Source organism: Gracilinanus agilis, chromosome 4 (assembly GCF_016433145.1).
Source record: "Gracilinanus agilis isolate LMUSP501 chromosome 4, AgileGrace, whole genome shotgun sequence".
NCBI lineage: Eukaryota > Metazoa > Chordata > Mammalia > Didelphimorphia > Didelphidae > Gracilinanus > Gracilinanus agilis.
Genome location: NC_058133.1, coordinates 371,396,395 through 371,417,465, shown reverse-complemented (window position 1 = coordinate 371,417,465; position 21,071 = coordinate 371,396,395). Strand labels below are relative to the sequence as shown.

Genomic DNA, 21,071 nt, shown 5'->3' with positions numbered 1-21,071 from the left:
TTTTTTAAATCCCTCCTCAAACAAAAGAACACATGAAAAAGCATCTCTGTCTTGTCTACCTCTGGACCTTAATGTCACTATAGTGTCTTAAATAAAGTGGTGCTCAATAAAGATTTCTTATGTCTCAATTTTAGGCAGAACTGCCTTGAAGAACATTTCCTTTGCCAAGGCTAATCACCCTCACAGATTGACTTGTTTCCCCTTATCTACCAGAACATAATACCTTAGGAAGGAGAATAGATATGATTGACTTAATAATTTGAATGAAGTAGTCATGATGAATTAACTGGAGCTGCAAGTAATAGAAAACTTTTTAATATAAGGTAAATTTAGGGATATGCATTTTTCTTTATATTCTTTTACCTCTTCTCTAGATGAAGGTGAAATTTAGTATAGGATAAAATCTAGTTTTTTTATTTTTAACTTCAGCAATGTGTGATTTTTAAACAATAACTAAAAAAAACCCTAAGGTATACCTAAAATTTTTGTGAATATTTTAAAGTTGAAGTGATTATAAAAAGCTTCAGTTTTGGTGAAGTATTATTTTGAATTGCTATTTTGGTAATTATTGTCAACACTGAAAATTTTAATATCTGATGAGTATAACAATAAAATACAAATTCGATCCCCAAAACAGTGCAATGGTTACTTTGAATATAAAGTGAATTTGACCCGAAATGTGATTTAGAAAACAAAGCCTCTTGTAAGCAGTTCCTAATAAAAAAACACAATTGTATCATGCATAATTAAGCTATTGCTCGTTGTAAATAACTTCTTCAAAGAAATGTTTCCCAAGTTTAAAGGATCCAGCAGGAGGAGAATATGTCAGTTGATCATTTGCATCTTTTTCATGGGAATATTCTTATACCCAGAAAATTGGTTTCTTGTACAGTTTCAGTTTTTTTCCTTTTTGCATAATAGGTTTTAGATCTACATTGAAGGAGAGTGGACTTGGAAGTTGTATCAGAACTTCAGAGAAGCATCACAATGATACAGATAAGCAACAGACATATTAATATAAGACAAAAATTTATGAAGAGTTCCTGGAGATTTTGACGAGCTTGTTGGGGCATTTCAATAGTTGAAGCTCTTCTTATGGCAGAGCGGGTGAGGTACTGGACTTTCTCCATGACACTAGGAAGGCAAAGAGGTGTTTGTGGCTTTGAATTGTTCAGATTTTAAAAAAATATGGATGTTGGTCTTTGAATATTTGATCTTTTTTAAATGTAGAATTTTCACCTAATAAAAGAAGAAAACATATTAGAACTGTATGTATAAATGGTCTTTGAAGAGAATTTATTCTTCAAGGTTTACTCTTGCCATTTTAATTTAATACAGATAGCTATTTTTTATTTATAATGCCATTTAAAAAACATTAAAAACTTCAACCCAGTTTCATGATTGAGTCTACTTATTTTGGGATGTCATTAAATGTTTCCTAGATCTGGTAAGTACTTTGAAGCCAGTATTTGCAACTCTCAATTGCTTCAGCTTGCAAATGTTTTTGTGTTTCACCAAAATACTTTTGTACTTTTGAGAAGGTTGATTTACCTAAGCAGTTGGTGTTCTGATATCCCTAAGCAAATGTCGATGTCTCTTAAAATAGTCTTTTTTTTCTTGTTAAATATTTGTTGCAATAGTGCCATGGATTTTGAAATTGGTCCAAATAAAATGTCAGAATTGGGAAAATGTTAATAGGCAAAATAGACTTAATTATTTTTTAATGGTCACATTTTTAGATGCTGTTAAACAGTTATGTTTTAATTAAGTTGTACCATTTATTACTATGGTTTTATCAGTACACAAAATATTTTACTAGCTTAGTTAGGTAGTTGAACTATTTTTTTTTTGATAAGCATTTTCTGACTTACAAGTTGGTGATATAAGTATATTATTACCTTTTGAATAAGTTCTGCCATTCTCCCTCTCACTCCAATTTCTGTTTCCTCCCATCCTTTTAGAGCCTCTCTCAATTTAAAAGCTTTTTGTTCAATGTAAGATGAGGATGAGTGGTACCCTTCCCCTCTCCTTAGGAGTGCTTGGGGACAGGAAAGCAGAATGTTTATAGCACTTTCATTTGTAAACTCTGAATGCAGTAGAGGCCTCATATGTTTGGGGAATATGTTCTAAGAACAACCATGAATTGGTAAAGTGAAAAACTTGCTGCCCCATATATAAAATGATTTTCTTATACATATATATGTACAACAAAATTGATAAACATACAGTTAAACACTACTGGCATTAAATACAAGTAATAATACATTGTATATTATTGTAGAATACTATACAGTATTTCCCCCCTTATCTACCAGGGCTATGTTCCAAGTCCCCAATGAAACCATGGACAATTCTAACTTTACTATATAATTTTGTGCTTTCTCTTCCTGCTCCTGCCTCTCTGCTTTGCCTTCTACAGCCTTGTACCCTCTCACAAAAATAGATGGACACTCCCCCCCCCCCAAAAAAAAAAAAACACCCTCCAAGTGAAAGCAGCAAAAGAACTGATGTATGGAGAGACTACTCCTGAGGGCAGAACTCTAGTGCAGAAGAGACTTTTGGCAAACTGTGCACCTGAGCCAGTAACTGAAATTGAAAAAGATGAAACCAAGGATGGGGGCCATTGTGTGGAGATGTACTTACTATGCAATGTTATCTTCATAGAAAGTGATAATCAAAGACAAAGTTGTGGATGATGCCATTAAAAATTATATAAAAAGAAGATTGTGTGGACAGAGCTTTGAGGGTCTTCATCTACACTACATTGGGCTGGGTATGCATGCATGTAAAAGGAGGATGAGTGAGGATGAGATCAATGAGGAAGATGAGAGTGGGTTAGACAGATAGGAGAATCTGGATATCAGTGTGGTGAAAATGAGGGAAAAAAGAGGATATCAAAAGCATGGGGGTGAGCTTTTTATTAAAATCATTTGCAGAAAAGTCGAGGAGGATAAGAATTGATAAAAGTCCATTGGACCTTCTAATTAAGACATATTTACTAACCTGAGAGAGAACAATTTTAGGAGAATGCTAGGGCCAGCTAGTTTTAGGGAATTGAGGAGTGAGTGGTCAGTGAGAAAATGGAAACAATGCTGACTGCACGTTCTAAATTATTTAGCAGTAAGGGGCAGGAGAAAGCTTGAGTCACACAGTAAGGTCCAGGAAAGGTTTCTGTAATGTTGATGAGACCCATTATGTTTACAAGTCCAAAGGGATTGAAGGTGAAGAGAGAAGTATAGTATTAAATGATGATGCTTCTGGTAGTTAATCTTGCCAAGAAAAGGGCCATTTCATTCTCTGTGACTGGAGGTTTTCAGATGTGAAGAAAGGGCTAATGGATGCTTTTGATGCCTTCTGCAGAAGGTTAAAAGAGCCAGTATTAAGAGTGAAGTTGAGAGCTTGAGGAGAGAGAAGGTTTAGATGAATCATTATGGGAGGCTGACTGAGTCAAATAAAAGAAGATTCCTGTGTATCTGGGAGGGCCTGATTAAGATATGGTTGAGTAACATGAATTTATTAGGGATCTAGTCAGCACAATATAATTTTCTTTGTGGTTTTCCATAGCTGGGGAGTATAGGTGAGGCAATGACCCAGTTTGTGTATTAGCAGTGTAGGAACTATGAAATAAGTGATGAGGGAAGATTCATTCCTATAAGATAGTTCTTGTTTGAAATGACTAAACTGGGTTGAGGTTATGAGGAAAGTAAAATCAGAACAGACTAGAAGACTAGACCAGAGAATAAAACTGTCATGGGTAACAAAAATAAGTTCAGAAAGCATAAGATAGTGAAATGACAGAAAATTGTAATTAAATAAGAGAATTTTATAGTTTAGAGCAGTGATTCCCAAAGTGGGTGCTGGTGCTACAGTGATCCAGGGGGGCGGTGATGGTCACAGGTGCATTTGGGGGCAGTGAATAACTGTAAGGGGCGGTGATAGTATGTGACAGGGGGCACTAAGTAATATTTTTTCTGGAAAGGGGGCGGTAGGCCAAAAAAGTTTGGGAACCACTGGTTTAGAGCCTTAAAAAGTGAAGCAAATTTGGGTGATGGCAAGGTCTTTGTGACTTTGGCTTTGGCTATCTTAGGTAACAGTAGCTAGATGGCAAAAAGGATAGGGTACCGGTTCTCAAGTCAGGAAACTCTGAGTTCAAATCTAGCCTCAGACATTTCCCAGGTATAACCCTGGATATGCCATTTAACCTCATTTGTAAAATGGAGTTTTTGTGAGGATAAAATGGGACAGTATTTGTAAGAATACTTAAATCAGTAAACCTTAAGTAAACTTTTAAGTAAACCTTAAATCAATATATGAACATAGCCATGATTATGTTGATGATGAAGAGTACACATATGAAGTCATGGAAACTTGAAAAGCTTTGTGATTCAATAGGTCAAAGTATTAGTAGAGTGATCTACTTGAAACTGAACTTAGCAATGATTATTTGTCAGTGAACTGGTTGGACAGAAAAAGAAAGGTATAGTACCTTTGTGACTTCAAGTCTGTTCTCAGAACCCTTATTAGCTCTATAATCTCCTGGGCAAGTCATTTAATGCTGTTTACTACAGTTTCCTCATCTGTAAAATGAACTGGAGAAGGAAGTGGCAAATCACCCCAGTGTCTTGGCCAAGAAAATCCGAAAAGGGATCAAGAAGAGTTAGACATGACTGAAAAAACCCAAAAACTGAACATATTTATGGCATGGTTGGTAGGTTGGTGTATGTTTGGGTCATATATCTTATTTCCCACAAATGAGTCTGTTAATGGCCATAAATGAAGGTTGATAGAGAGTTAGCAAAAGTGATAAAAACTTGTGTTTTATCCCCTATTTAAAAATAAAACTTGGGATAATCAGTTATGAGACTGTATTTTGGATTCTGACCTTGCCATCCCATATAATGTTCTACTTCCATAGGAGCTGCTTTTTGAGGATAGATCTGTATAATTTAGGTATATGAAAAACAAAATTTAGGGTGTTTTAAAACTGCATTTAGAGTCTAAAAACTTATTATAGATGATATCTTAGAGGTAGTAATTTTTTATGAAAAAAGCACTTGTTTATTCTGGGAGTACATAAATTTTCTCAAGGTGTAATCAGTTCCTGATACCGATTTTCATAGCCTCTTTTTGTTTCTTTTGTTGTTTTTTTTTTCTCTTAAACTATTTTGTATATGTATAGAAAGTTATATTGGAAAAGAAGAGGAAATGAAATTCAAACCAACCAACTTACTACTTTCTGCAGGCTTCAGTAATTTACTTAAGGGGAAGACATTGAAAATACAGTTAAACTTTTGCTTCACATAATCTAATAGTTTTTATTAAATGCCTACTGTGTGCCAAATACTCAAGGAAATTATTTTCTAAGAGTTATGGCTTGCAAACTTTATTTGTTTATCTTTGCCTATGGCGCAGTATTCTTTGCTGAAAGGGTTGAGAGGCACATTGCATGTTTAAGATGGTAACTAAGAAAAGTTTCTAGGTATTCAAAGCCTCCTTACATTACTCAGGCTTCTACCTCTCTCCTATCCTATTCTTGTCCTTCTCCTTTTCTTTAATTCTGCAGGACTTTTCCAGGAGTGCAGGTAGTTTTGCATCTTACAGAATATAGATTATCTTAAACTCTTTGCCATACCAAGCTTGGAAGAACAGGGAAAAAAAATTGTAGCTGAGGGTAGGCACTTGGGAATTGTGGAAGTCGCAGATATGGTGGGTTATGGGGAAAAATATTGCAACACACCTGAGGAAACTCACAGTATACTGATATGCTGTAGTACACTGAGAAACAGTAGTAGAAGGATAAAACTCACAGGAAGTGGTATCTAGGGAAGGGAGTTTTGATCTAGGAACTCATTGGGATTATGAATGGAACTATAAGGCAGTCTATCATACCTTTACAGTAGCAATGTTAGTACTGATTTGATTATTGTAAAAGCAAGAGGTGGAGATGGGTTGTGGGGTTATATCTGAGTCACCTTGTAAATGGCTAGACAGGATATGAAGAATGGCCGTGAACTTGGTAGCTGTTGTGTAGTTAGGCAGATTTTCACTTACTGATTCCACCTGTCAGGATAGCTCAATCCCATCAAAATCTCAAAAATAAATTTACTTGAAATGAGAATTCTCTTGGCTCACATCATGAAATATCAGCATCTTCATTTTTCAGGAGTGGAAAGGAATCTAGTCCATTACGTACATGGAAGAATGAGCAGACTTTCTTTAATGTTTTTTCACTTAGCATGAAATCTTTGAAAAGATAACATTTTGTCCTCAGTTGGATTGGTCTTTTAAAGGAGGTGACTCTATACTTCTATCAAGTTAATCCTTTAGTTAGAATAGCCACACTTATGTATCTTTCCCTCCCCTTTGTTATCTTTTATTACTTCATATTTTCTGTTGAATTTGGGGTTTGTGTTTTTGTCCTTATGGTTCTTGAAACTGGTGAAAAAAGTATGCATTTGTCTTTGTAGCTACTCTCAGTCATAATTGAGCCTTACTCACCCCATTTCATATAGATCAAGTTGAAAAATCATTTCTCATTTTGAGGAAGCAGAACTTGCCTTGTGTGAGATTTAAGATCTTTTTCTCTTTTCTCCCCCCTCCCCCACTCTATCCTTTTCCCTTTCCTCCAGTGCCATATTCTATGTGGAACCCCCACCCCCTTCTTTTCCCTTCCGAAATGTGGAGATGAAGAGATTCCATATCCTTTTTTCTTTATTGTTGAAATCCTGATGGTAGCATACATGACCACTAGAGGCCCTCAGACCACTGCATCAATTTTCTTTTTGCCTAGTCTTAATTTTTATTGTTTGAGTTATTATTATTTGTATTGTAAGCAAATGTTGAAAAAGAAAAAAAAGTTGAGCCTTAGTATTGCTTTTTTTTTTTTTTTTTTTTTTTTTTTTTGGCCATGGCCACAAAGGCCATGTATATGACTTGGGGACTTAGTCAAGATACTGTAGCTAATTGAATCCTTTTCCTTCCAGAATACATTTGTTCAGTGGCTCCTCTGCTCATCTCTGATCAACCACAGCTTGATTAACATTTCAGGAAGAATCTATTAGTTCTGTACAATGAGAATAGTAGAGAAATTGCATAGAGAATTCTCGTATCACCATATCCTACAGTGAAATGAAGGGGGATAGGAAAGGAAAAAGGGTAGCATGAAGAAGCTTAAGAAAGAGCTTGGGAGGCAGCTGGATAGCTCAGTGGATTGAGAGTCAGGCCTAGAAACAGGAGATCCTGGGTTCAAATCTGGACTCAGACATTTCCTAGCTGTGTGACCCTGGGCAAGTCACTTAACCCCCATTGCCTAGCCCTTACCACTCTTCTGCCTTGGAACTAATACGTAGTATTGATTCCAAGACGGAAGGTAAGGGTTTAGAAAAATAAAAGAAAAAGAAAGAGCTTGCCTATGTTTTTTAAGTTATCAATACATGAAGGACCAAAAAAGACTAGTAGCCAGCAGTGTTGCACTATCTTTCACTAATCTGAAACTTTTAAATCCTGAGAAATGAGCAATGGGTACCTATTTAAGATCAGTCAGATGGTTTATAAGAATGTATTTAAGCAATTACTCTGTGGGAGGCACTGAGCTAGGTAGGAGCTGGAGATTTTTAAAAAAGGGCAAAAACACTGTCTTTGCCCCCATGGAACTCACATTCTGATAGGGTGACATGTAAATAACTGTACACACAAGATATCTGCAAAGTATATGGAAGGTAATCTCAGAGAGGAAGGTACTTGTGACTGGAGGGGACCATAAAAGTTCTCCGATAGACTGTAGGGTTTGGGCTGAGTCTATTAGGAAGCTCGTGGAACTCAGAATTGGAGTTGACAAAATATAGCATTCCAGTCCTGAGGGATCATATGTAAATTTGTATCTGCATATTTAAAAAAAGGCATTGCTCTATTCTATGAACAGGGAAATACCATTTTGTCCATTAAAAACATAATACTTTTATAAATTTACATTAAAAATTTAATAAATTAAAATTTAAAGCCACTACTCCAACCTCTCACTTCATATTGCTTCTGCTCATTAAAGTATGCATAGACTATTAGGTTTCAGAAAATTATAACATGCTTACACATACTAATTTTGAATCTCTCACTGTTATGACTTTATTTATTTTTAAACCCTTAACTTTGTGGCTCCTAGGTGGAAGAGTGGTAAGGTTGGGCAATGGGGGTCAAATGACTTGCCTAGGGTCACACAGCTGGGAAGTGTCTGAGGCTGGATTTGAACCTAGGACCTCCCGTCTCTAGGCCTGACTCTCAATCCACTGAGCCACCCAGCTGCCCCTCACTGTTACTACTTTAAAGAGAGAACTTAAAAGGTTCTTTGCTAATTCTTGATATTAAATATGTAAATTAGGCATGTACTGATACAGGACATTGTAAAAAGAAAAGTAATAAGACTGGTCATTCAGAAGAAAATGCATCTAAAATTCTGGCATCCCCTCCAAACTCTGAGGAGAAATTAGTTTTCATTTTTAATTGTTTTTCAAATTGTCTCATTATTTTACTGACTGTTTAGGAAGAGGAAACTCATGTGAGAAACCAATACCAGTCAAATTGGGGGACATTAACCCTACCAAAATTTGGGTGCCCTTTGACAGTAGCTATTTTAAACTCTCCTCCCTAGCTTTGCATAGAAGTGCCAGATGTTTGTGGAACTGAATTAATTGCATTCAGCTGAGTCAAAGCATACATCATGTGTTGTGGGATCTGATTTTTTGGGAGTCTGTCAGCCTCATTTTTAGGCTGCTTTTGTTTTTCTCTCTTCAAGGTACATCTACCCTGTTTTTTGTTCAGGTTATTAGTGCCTTCTTGCATTGTGCTGTTTCGGGTGACATCAGAGCATATGGAATTTTTTGGGGGATGGGCAAAGGAATTTACAGGAGTGCTGACTTCTGAGTCAGGAGACCTAGATTTTTTTTTGTGACTTGTGGGCAAACCCACTCAGTTCTCCTGGTAAATAGTTTATTTTAAAATGAAGAGTTTGAGCTAGATGACTTTAAGATCACCTTTGGCTTTCAAATTCTATCATACTTTGGGTTTTTCTGGTACTTCTGAAATTATTCCCAGGAGGTAACCTAGGGAAGACTGATGGGCTCAGTTGCTATACTCAGTCTCAGGAGTTAATTAATGTCTGTTGATTCAGCTTTAAGTTAGGAGCTCCAATTTCCTGTTTAGTTAAAAACTGGATCTAAGTGTAAGTACATATAAATAAAATCTATTATGAAAATGAAATGTATTGACTTTTTTAGCAGTGTATTTAAACTTAATCATTCAAGAGTTCCCCAACCCCTTGTTGTATCATGATTAAAAATGTTTTTTTTTACTCTTTAAGAGAGTAGTTTTTTGAATTTTAATGGAAATTCTCCAACTAAAAGTATGATATAAAGAATTTCATTGAAACTTGACCAATGTCTGATCATTTCTAAAACAGAAATACTTATATATATAATTGTGTTGCTTGTAGAAATACAATTTTCATTCTCACAGACAACTCCATACATTTTTAAAGCCTAGTGGTTGTTTTATAGTTAGGAAAGACTGTTTTTGCTCTATATTTGGTAAGTATTTTGAGGTTCATCAAGTAGCCTTTAATGCTTGGTATTCAGTTCAGTTTGGACTATGATTTTTAACGCAATATTAGGTCATGTAAAAGTGTTTTTTTCAAAAGCATTTTCTTTTTAAAGGGGAAAAAAAACCAGACCCTGAAATATTTTGAAAAACAGCTTATAGCTTTCTACACTTTTCAGTTTATTAATTTCAACATAGGGAGTTGTAACTGTCACTTAAACAAGCAAATAAATCCTGTTTGTTGTAGTCACAAGGATTTTTGCAATTTTACAAGGTTTTTCAGTTAAGCGGTAGTAAGGAAGAGGCATGTAATAGATCGCAATGTTATGAAAAATTCTAAAAAGAATACACTAAATCATAATATTTATAAAAATGAATTTATGATAAAGGTTATAATGTTAATTAGAATATCTAAAGAAAAAACATCCTGCAGACTTTAAGCCCAGAAGTATGTGTGTATGTGTGTCTAAAGCACTTATCCCCTTCTCAGAGGTGGAAAAAATATTTTCTGAGATATATACATTTGTGTTCTAAGGAAAATGCTTTTATTTAGAAGTTAAACGCCAACTGGCTCAGAACTCATCTTTGTGATTTGTTTCAACATATTTTAGAAAGACTAAGATCTAAATATAAATAGCAAATTAAAGAGTTATGAAAGACAATAAAAAAATAAATCTCTTACCTTGGCTGTTCAGATAATTGTGAACATGTAGTGAAATATGTCCTCAGTTGTCTGAAATCCTAGTATTTTGCTGGCAACTTTTTTGAGTGTCACCAAGTTTGTGGGAACAGTTGAAGTAGGTGGAGAAAGGGAAAAACTCATAAGTTTCAAGGGGAGGACTCATGATGTCAGAAGTTGTGATTGGTTATCATATAGTTCAACATTGTGAGATTATCCAACCAAACTCACTTGAACTGTGATTAGTATTACTTTAGTTAAGTAAAGGTCATCAGCATTTGATATTTTACTTAAAAAAAAAAAAAAAAAGGAAACAGCCGACTATAAGGCTGGTTCTTGAGATAAGGCAGTGCCTTTTTAGCACTCAATGTTTTGTTTTGTTTTTAAAGTTCAGAAAGCTTTTAAAGGATTTCTCACCCTGACTTAGAGCTATTTTACATATTGTAAAAATTCACAAGTTTAGAGATATTTCTATTTTGTAAAAATTTCAAATATAAGTGATATGTGAACTTGAACCTTCTACTTAGAAGCATTCCCATTTCATCATTGTGCCCAAAATGCTGCCTCCATAAGATTTTATATCTAATCCTTGTCTAATATTAATACTTACAAAAAATTGAATTTCATTTAAATGCAAGTTGACATACATTTTGGCACCCATATGTGTGCTGCATGCATATATACACATAGACATTCACTAGTAATCACTAGTAATTTTTAGGGGGAAAAGATATAACAAATTAAGATATAAATGCACAATGTTGATGGCTACACAGATGATTAAATTGCTGCTTTCATAAATAAAAGCTTAATTTTAATATATATGATAGAAAAAGCATTCTAGTATTTTAAGGTGATTTATTGATTTATTGATTTATTTCTGTTTGTAATCATTGCATAACTTTGAAACCAGTAAAGAAAACCATGATATATTTCCTTATACATTCATTCTTAACATGCAGTGACATTGGTTCTGCATAAACAAATGAAATAAGCCTCTAAAATCTGTAACTGTTACTTTGTGTGTCCTTAAATGGAGATCATCTGGTATTCCTCCGGAGGAAGATAAAAATCCATATCTGGGGCATTTTTTCCTTCTCCTTTCATTTAAAGAACCAGGCCAAACTGATTTTAAAATAATATTTTGTAGAAAATGTCCATGAATACAACAAAGCAAAAATGGAATACTTCTAAAAATTATACATAAAAATGAATGAAATAAGTAGCTGTTTCTTGCAAAACTTTTGAAGGACATATCATTTCCCTTGTTCTCAAAGTCTAAATCATTTAATACTTCATATTTTTTCCAAATGAAAATCATACCATGTAGATGAAATTTGATACAATCATTCCAGGATACATTTCCGTTCTTTTTGTAAACTTTCATGGAGAAGATTTGGGAGATTGAAAGAAGATTTAGGGTACATATCACTGTTATGACAAATCAAGGGGGAGAGGGAACCAATGGATTGTTAGTAACTTTAAACAAATATGTTTTAAAACTGGATGGTATTTATTGAAATCTGGATGGATATCTATTTTATTTTTTTTATTTTTTGATACTTAATAATTTTTATTTTTTAGAAAAGTTATTATGATTACATGATTCATGTTCTTACTTTCCCCTTCACCCCCTGACCACCCCCCCAACCCCCCATAGTTTTAACATATGTCATCGATCAAAACTTAATTTCCAAATTGTTGATAGTTGCAGTGATGTGGTAGTTTCAGGTCTACATCCCCAATCATGTCCACCTCAACCCATGTGTTCAAGCAGTTGCTTTTCTTCTGTGTTTCCTCTCCTGCAGTTCTTCCTCTGAATGTGGGTAGTGTTCTTTTCCATAAATCCCTCAGAATTGTCCTGGGTCATTGCGTTGCTGCTAGTACAGAAGTCCATCACATTAGATTTTACCACAGTGTATTGGTTTCTGTGTACAATGTTCTTTTGGCTCTGCTCCTTTCACTCTGCATCAATTCCTGGAGGTCTTTCCAGTTCACATGGAATCCCTCCAGTTTATTATTCCTTTGAGCACAATAGTATTCCATCACCACCATATACCACAATTTGTTCAGCCATTTCCAAATTGAAGGATATACCCTCATTTTCCAGTTTTTTGCCACCACAAAAATCGCGGTTATAAATATTTTTTTACAAGTCTATTTATCTATGATCTCTTTAGGATACAAACCTAACAATGGTATGGCTGGATCAAAGGGCAGGCAATCTTTTATAGCCCTTTGAGCCTATTGGAGCAGGAGGCAGCTGGGGTTGGAGTTGATGCTGGCTAAGCACTTGGTATATGCCAAGCTTGGCACTAAGTACTAGGGATATCCCCAGTCCTGAGAAAGATGGCATATAAAAAGGGCTGTGGTAGAACTAGGGGGAAGGTACTGAATAGATAATACAGTCATAAGCTAGCCTGGGCCCTGCGATTGTAGTGGGCACAAGGGGTACCTGGCATGAGGGTGGGAGCCGGGGCTATTGGGTAGATGAGTGGACTGCAAAATCTAGGTCCAGTCCTCTCTAAAGGAAGACTTCAGGTAGAGTTTAGGGTTCCACCCTCCAGCATTCCAATTAGAAGGGACTTTTTCCTTTCCAAGTCAGCAAATATTTATTAATCCCTACAGCTGTGTACTGTACAAAGAAAGATAAAAACAGTCCCTGGCCTTCAGGAGCTTACACTTTAATGAGGTTGCATGAAAACAGCTTTGGAGAAAAAAGACACAGAGTAAAAAGTCATAGTGCTAACAGTATATGCAGTATAAATGGGGAGATAATCTCAAAGGGAAGGCACTAGCATTAAGTTGGACTAGGAAAAGTTTGGAATTTTAACTTACTAGAAGGAAGCTAAAAGGTTGAGACAAGGAGGAGGGAATTCCAGGCATGAGGGACAGTTAGTGAATTAATGGAATGTCTTATTAAAGGAATACCAGGTAGGCCCTTGTAACCTATTGAAGGATATATGGAAGGGGGAATTAAATGTAAGCAAAGACCAGTGGAGTAAGAATATTCTAGTATTGTCTATATTGTTTTTCATGATCTGATTGCTTCATGCTATCAATTTATATACTCCTTAATTTTCTATATACAGCATACTTGTGATACAGTAATGTTCTATTACATGAATTTATTACATTTCTAAGTTGATAGTCTCTTCCATTTCTTTTCTTTCTCCATTTTTTTTTAAACCTTTACTTTCTGTCTTAGTAGTAATTCTGAGACAGAAGAGAGGCATCTGAGGTCAGATTTGAACCTGGTCTTCCTGATTCCAGGCCTAGTGTCCTATCTACTCTGCTATCTAGCTGCCTCTGTTTCTTGTATTTCTTAAGAGCAAATATTTTTGAGAGGGATCATATTGCAGAATTTTAGAGCTGAAAAGGATCTCTTAGGATAAAATACCAGAATATAGATTCATTAAACATAATGTCAGTCCAGTATTCCCTTAAAAGTCTGGTGAAGGGGAACTCCATTCGTCTCTCGTGATCCCATCCTATTTCTAATTATTAAGAATTTTCCCCTTTTATCAGTTCTAATTCTGATTCTTCAATTCTCACCTATTGCTCCTATTTTGCTTCCTGGAACGAAAGCAAAACAAGTCTACTTGTGGAAGAATGCTTCATAATTAATCAAATATTCGAAAATAGCTATGATGTCTATCTTAAGTCTTTTCTTCTCCCCGTTAAATCTTTAATTACTTTCAACTAAATTTAAGCTCCTTGTAAGTAGGGATTATTTTCATTGTTTGTACTTTACTTTCATTCTTTAGCATGGTGCCTGGCACAGAGGAATACTTCATACATTTATGAATTGATTCATAAATTGTGTGAAATTAGTTTTAAAGGGCAATACTTTTTGTTTTATTTGTATGACCTAATGTCCAGCCCTTTCCACATTCTGGCTGTACTCTGTTCTTTTTTTTTTTTAACCCTTACCTTCCGTCTTGGAATCCATACTGTGTATTGGCTCCAAGACAGAAGAGTGGTAAGGGCTAGGCAATGGGGGTCAAGTGACTTGCCCAGGGTCACACAGCTGGGAAGTGTCTGAGGCCATATTTGAACCTTGGACCTCCAGTCTCTAGGCCTGGCTCTCAATCCACTGAGCTACCAGCTGCCCCCTCTGGCTGTACTCTTGATTTGTTTCCTCATTCATATTGGACACAGATTGTTGACATGAGGGGCCTCTATGGCTAAAATATTAAAAGTCATTATAATTCCTAGTTCAACAGTCTTTGTTGCCTATCAGTTCTGCAGTTGTCACTGAACCATTTCCCTCCCAAAACAAGCAAAAGAAATCATCCTCTTTGACTTCATCATACCCTCAAGCTATTCTCCTAGAATCTTTTACTATGGTTTGTTTTTATGCCAAAGACACCTTTGGCTCTCTGATTAAGCCTAATGTTTCTCTGAATAATGTTTTTCTTAAGTGCAAAAAAACCCCCAAACAACATAGGAATACAAAGGGAATTGACTGTATTGAAATATTAAACACAATTTTTTAAAAAGCCCATGAACTTCAGGTTAAGAACCCTTGAAGAGACTGAACATGGCCCAGGACAGAATCTTAGGGGGACACCAACCAGAGTTAATAATCATGATAGGGATGAAGATCCAGCAAAGAAGCCTGAGAAGGAGCAGTCACAGAGGTAGAATAGGTAACCAGGTAAGAGAGGTGAGCCAATAGTACTTTTTAAAAAAAACAATTTTTAAATTTTATAACACATTTCCACACATAAATTTTCTGAAGTTACATGGTCCATATTGTCTCCCTCTCTTTTTCCCTCCCTGCTCCCAGAGCTGACACGCAATTCAGTCTGGGTTATACATATATTACCACACAAAACATTTCCATATTTATTTTTTGTAAGCATTCTGAGTGCAACAGTTCTTTCTCTGGCAGTGAGGAACATTCTTTTTCATAAGTCCCTTAGAATTGTCCTGGACCATCATATTGCTGTTAGTAGCAAAGTCTATCACATTTGATCATTCCAAAGTATTGTTGTTACTTTTTATAATATTCTGGTACTGCTTATTCATTCTTCATCAGTTATGTAGATCTTTCTAGCTCTTTCTGAAAATCATCTTGCTCATCATTCTTTATAACACAATAGTATTCCTTCACCATCATATACCACAATTTGTTCAGCCATTTCTCAATTCTTTGCCAGCACAAAAAGAATAGCTACAAATATTTTTGTACAAACAGATTTTTTTGGGGGGGAGTATCTGTATCTCTTTGGCATACGGACCTAGTAGTGGTATTTTATAGTGCTTTGGGCCAGAATGGTTGGATCAGTTCACAATTCTACAAACAATGCAATTTTGCCATATTCCCTCCAGCGTTTATTATTTTCCCTTACTGTCATATTGGCCAGTCTTATAGGTGTGAAGTGGTACCTTAGAGTTGTTTTAATTTGCATTTCTCTAATCGAGGGATTTAGAATCTTTTTCCATATGATTATTGGTAGTTTTGATTTCTTTATCTGAAAACTGTCTTCATATCCTTTGACCATTTATCAATTGGGGAGTGACTTGAATTCTTATAAATTTGGCTTAGTTCTTTATATATTTAAGAAATGAGACTTTTATCAGAGATATTTGTTAAGAAAATTTCCCCCCAGTTTGTTGTTTCCCTTCTAATCTTGGTTACATTGGCTTTGTTTGAACAAAACTTTTTAAATTTAATCTTACATCTTGTAATATTTTCTATCTCTTGTTTGATCATAAAAATCTTCCCTTTTCCATATATCTGACAGGTAAACTATTTTATGGTTCCCTAATTTACTTATATCACCACTCTTTATGTTTAAATACTATACCCAATTCACATTCAAGCTGTCTGTGAGGCACTCTTCCCCACCCACTACCCCCAATACATACATACACACACACACACACACACACACACACACACACACACACACACACACACCACACCACACCACACCACACCACACCACACCACACCATACCACACACACACACACACACATAACCAGAGAGAGAGCTGAGGGAGAGTGTTTGCTTTGGGGGGCTGGGCAGAGGGGTGGGGAGACTGAGCAGATCCCCAAGTGTCGGTTCTGCATGCATGTGGCCTCTTAGCCAATGAGGGTTTAGGTTGTGAGATATTGGTCTAAACCTAATTTTTGCCATACTATTTTACAGTTTTTCTCAGCAGTTTTTGTCAAATAATGAGTTCTCATCCCCAAAGCTGAGATTTTTGGCTTTATCAAACACTAGATTTCTGAGGTCATTTACCCCTGATCTATTTCATTGTTCTACCCTTATATTTCTTAGCCAGTTCCAGATTATTTTAATGATTACTGCTTTATAGAATAGTTTTAAGATTTGATACTGCTAGGTCACCATCCTTTACTTTATTAGTTCCTTTGATATTCTTGAATTTTAGTTGTTCTAAATGAATTTTGTTGTTTTTTTCCTAGTTCTATACAAACATTTTTATTTGTAGTTTGATTGGAAGAGCACTGAATAAGTAAATTAATTTAAGTAGGATTATAATTTTTATTGTATTTGCTCAACCTTCCTACAAGCAATTACTGTTTTTCTAATTGTTTAGATCTAACTTTGTGTGAAAAGTGTTTTGTAATTGTGTTCATATGATGCCTATTTGTGTCTTGGCAAATAGATTCTAAAGTATTTTATATTTTCTAGTGATTTTAAATGGAGCTTCTCTTTCTCCCTCTTGCTGTGGAGTTTTCTTGGAAATATATAGAAATGCTGATGATTTATGTGGGTTTAATTTGTATACTGCAACTTAGCTAAAGTTATTTTTTTTAAGTTCATTTTCTAAGCGTTCTGGAAGTATGCCATTATATCATCCATAGAGAGTAATAGTTTAGTTTCCTTATTGTCTACTTTAATTCCTTCAATTTCTTTAATTGCTAAAGCTAGCATTTGTAGTACAATATATATTGCATTAGATATATAGACTATCTATCTATCTATCTATCTATCTATCTATCTATCTATCTATCTATCGTCACAGTACTAAATATGCTCAGTGTGTGTGTGTGTGTGTGTGTGTGTGTGTGTGTGTGTGTGTGTGTGTGTTACTGAGCATCCTTGCTTCACTCCTGATTTTATTGGGGAGGGCTTCTGGTTTATCCTATTGGCCGATGATACTTGCTGATGGTTTTAAATAAATGCTACTTTTTATTTTAAGGAGAGGCTCTTTTATTCCTATGTTTTCTAGTGTTTTCAATAGGAATAGGTCACTAGTATTAAGTTTTGCAGAAGAGTTAAGGATGAGGATTGAGAAATGCCATTGGATCTGACATTGAAGAGGTTATTGGTCATCTTGGAGAAAGCAGTTTCATTTGAATGAAAGACCTGAAACTAAGTTGCAAAGAGTTAGAAGAGACTGAGAAGCAGTATCTATTATGAACAATTTTCCCATGCAGTTTAGCAGATAAGAAGAGGAAAGATGTGGAATGATAGGATAGTAGGATCATCTGATGGTTTTTTAAGGAGTGATTTTGACATTGTCATGTTTGCAAGTCAGCAAAAAAGGAACTATTAGATAGATGGATATAGAGGAATTGAAAATGAAAGAGCAGGAATGGATGTAATGGCTTTTAACGAGGGAGGGAGATCAGCAAGTGGGCTTAATTTTCTTGTGATTTAGGAATCAAGCTCATCAGAAGAAGAGGGATTGGGGGGGACTAGTGCTGTGCAAGGTTTGAAAATGGATTTGAATGTTTGGAATTTTGTGGTAAGATAATACTTTGGTTTTGGGAGGAGTTGATTGATTGGCTGCTTGTAGTGAGGGCCCATATTAGATTAGATAATTGAAAATAGAACAGTTAAAAGATTATCTATATTTTCCAATGAATTTTAACTCTTGAGAGCAGTCCCTTTGTAACAGAGGATAAGGAAGAAAGTTAAACACACACATAAAACACTTGATTTTTGTCATGTTTAATGAACACGGTCTACTCATCTCTGCAAAAAGGGGAAGAGAGTCATTCTCATTTCCTTTCTTTGGAGGGGGAAGCACATCATTTATACAGATAGAAATAATAACCAGGAGCCAAAGAATACATACAGATAAAGTTTTTAAGAATATTGTTGCTGGAGGAGGGTGAAGGGCATATGGACTATGTAGTCTGAGCAGATCATTTTGTATTGGTTAGTTTAATTGAACATATTCCTCCTTCCTTTTAAATTTTCTTGTTATATAGAATAGCTGGGGCATATTGAGAAATGCTGATGCTATAAAACCAATAGATATCAGATTTTTTGAACAACATGAACTTCTTCAGGGGCACTTTCATTTTGCATTCTAAATACAAAAAAACCTTACCTTCCATCTTAGAATCAATACTGTGTATTGGTTCCAAGGCAGAAGAGTGGTAAGGGTAGGCAATGGGGGTCAAGTGACTTGCCCAGGGCCATACAGCTAGGTAGGGCCAAATTTCAACTCAGAACTTCCCACCTTTAGGCCTGGCTTTGTTCACTGAACCACCTAGCTATGTCCCCTCATTTTTTATATTTCTGTCCCCAATGTAGAATGCTGTCCTGGCATATATAATCTGTCCTCCTATTTTGTGGAATCTATTTCTGAATTTATCTGCTTGCTAAAGTTTGTAACCCTCTAATCAGTCCCTGTGCTTTCTTGGTCATTTCATGGACATGCACAGAGCAGCAACAAATTTGAGTTGCCCACAGCACACATTCCCTGTTAAGTTCACACAGGGCAATACACTGCCTTCTTGTTTCAGCTCTCATACTGTTAACAAGTGTCCTTTTCATGTTTGGGAATTTCACAGTTTAAAATGGTCCCCAAACGTAGTGCTGTCTAATATTCTAAAATTCAATAAGACTATGATATGCCTTATGTAGAAAATACATTCAGGCATGAGCTAGAGTGCTGTTAGTCACAAGTTCAATGCTAATGAATGAACAATATGTTATATCCAGAAAAAAGAAGAGAAAATTCTCTGATCTTTATATGAAGTTGACTTGGAAAGTGCTAACATAATGTCTGTTAGTGCATGATGAAGCTATACTTGAAAAGACGGAAATGTAGCTAAATCTGTGGATTCATGAGATGATGACTGATTCTAAAAAAGGAGTGCTGGGCCATGTTATGAGACTGAAAGCCAAAGAAATTAATGGTACATTAGTTATTCAGGGTTAGGAAAATATTAAAACTTTCTTGGCTAAAACATATGATCGATCATGTAGTTTGATGAGGATATGATTGGAGTTTTGGTGTTAAAAGATAACTATTCCAAATAGGAATAATATGGAAATAGGTTTTGAAGAAGGATACATGTATAACCCAGTGGAATTGCTTGTCAGCTCCAAGAGTGGGGAGAGAAGAGGAGTGGGGAAAATCATGAATCATGTAACCACGGAAAAATACTCCAAATAAATAAATAATTGAAACGACAACAACAACAAAACCTTTCTTGTCTAATGCTGGCTGACTCATGGATTTCAAAAGGTGATTTTGCAGGTAAGGCAACTTCTACAGATTAGGAGGCGGCAACAGAATGAAAAAAATACTGTTATATAGGAAAAAAAAGATTATATAGAAGAATAGATTTTCAGTGCTCATGAGACCATAAAAATATATATTTAATAAGGTATCCTTAAACAAAAGCCTATAAAGGACAAAGTTATGTATTGATTAGTTGAAAATACCATGAATAGAGGCATGCAGGGACATACCTTTGTATTCCCCATGGCACAATTTTTCAGTATTTGCTAATTCAAAGTTCACAGTGACTCTGAGACAATGACTACTGAAAATGATGAGAATCATTTAATATCTTATTTCACAGAAGAAGAAATTGAGGAGCAGAGAAGATAAATAATTCTTTTTGAGGCTATAGGTATTAAGAGTAGATGGTAAATACAATATTGGAACCTAATTCTTCTGACTCTAAATCTAGTTTTCTTTCTACTTTTCTTTTGGATTCTTGTTTTTATTCATGTCCCTTTTACATTTTTAGTTCTAAAGTTAACACTAAGTCAAATATACAAAGTAGAATAGAAAGAGGATTGATTATGTATCAGAATGAATTTTTTATATAGATAGCTTACTTTTTTCTTTTTCAATTTATAACAAGTTCAATATGTAAACTTCAAAACTCACTTCTTTGTCTTACCTTATGTCTTGTGCATTTAAAAAATTCTATGTCCTTCTTTCCTGCCTATCTACAGTGTTATCAATAGATACCACCAAACCCGCCCCCCCAACAAAAAAAATTCCCATATCAGGTGGGAATTGCACACTGCATCTACCACCTCTTTGTAGGTGTGGCTAACATGTTTTATCATGTCTCCTAGAAATCATGTTTGGTTATTGCATTGATCAAATTTCTTGTGTCTTTCAAAACTTTTCTTTACATGTCCCTTATTTTAAGTCATTGTTTAGAAACTGAAATCCCTTTCTATCAAAATTTGTCATTTTTACTTTTAGTGCTACATTAGTTTCCTCTTTGGAATTCGATGGCATTTTCATTAGACTGCTCTATAACCATGATTGGTAATTGATTTTAAAAATAATTTCATTTAATTAGTTTTGTTTTCTTTTAACTGGAAAGATAAAGACAAAATTAGTAGCAAACTGAAAAAGTTAAATTCACAACAAATGAACTAGTTAAGGATATTAGAAGCTGTTGTATTCAGTCATTGACAACATTGTCAATACATCCAACAACTTAAGTAAAATGGGTGACTTTGCAGAAATAGAGAATATATATATATATTAATAGAATGAAAGAGAATTTAACAACCCAATTTCAGAAAAAGAACAGACCATTCTAAGTACCAAAGG

At 35.1% G+C, this 21,071-nt stretch overlaps 2 protein-coding genes across 2 annotated transcripts in view; one reads left to right on the top strand and one right to left on the bottom strand.

Moving 5' to 3' along the window:
- The window catches only part of CEP85L (centrosomal protein 85 like), a 149,763-nt gene that overhangs the window by 63,655 nt on the left and 65,037 nt on the right, over nucleotides 1–21,071 (top strand). The gene's annotated exons all lie outside the window — the stretch shown is intronic.
- On the bottom strand, nucleotides 22–10,771 carry PLN (phospholamban). Its single transcript, XM_044676826.1, has 2 exons — nucleotides 10,271–10,771; nucleotides 22–1,239 (listed from the first exon to the last, which is right to left on the bottom strand). Exon 2 carries the CDS (start codon nucleotides 1,128–1,130, stop codon nucleotides 972–974), a length of 159 nt encoding a protein of 52 aa, XP_044532761.1. The 5' UTR covers nucleotides 1,131–1,239; nucleotides 10,271–10,771; the 3' UTR covers nucleotides 22–971.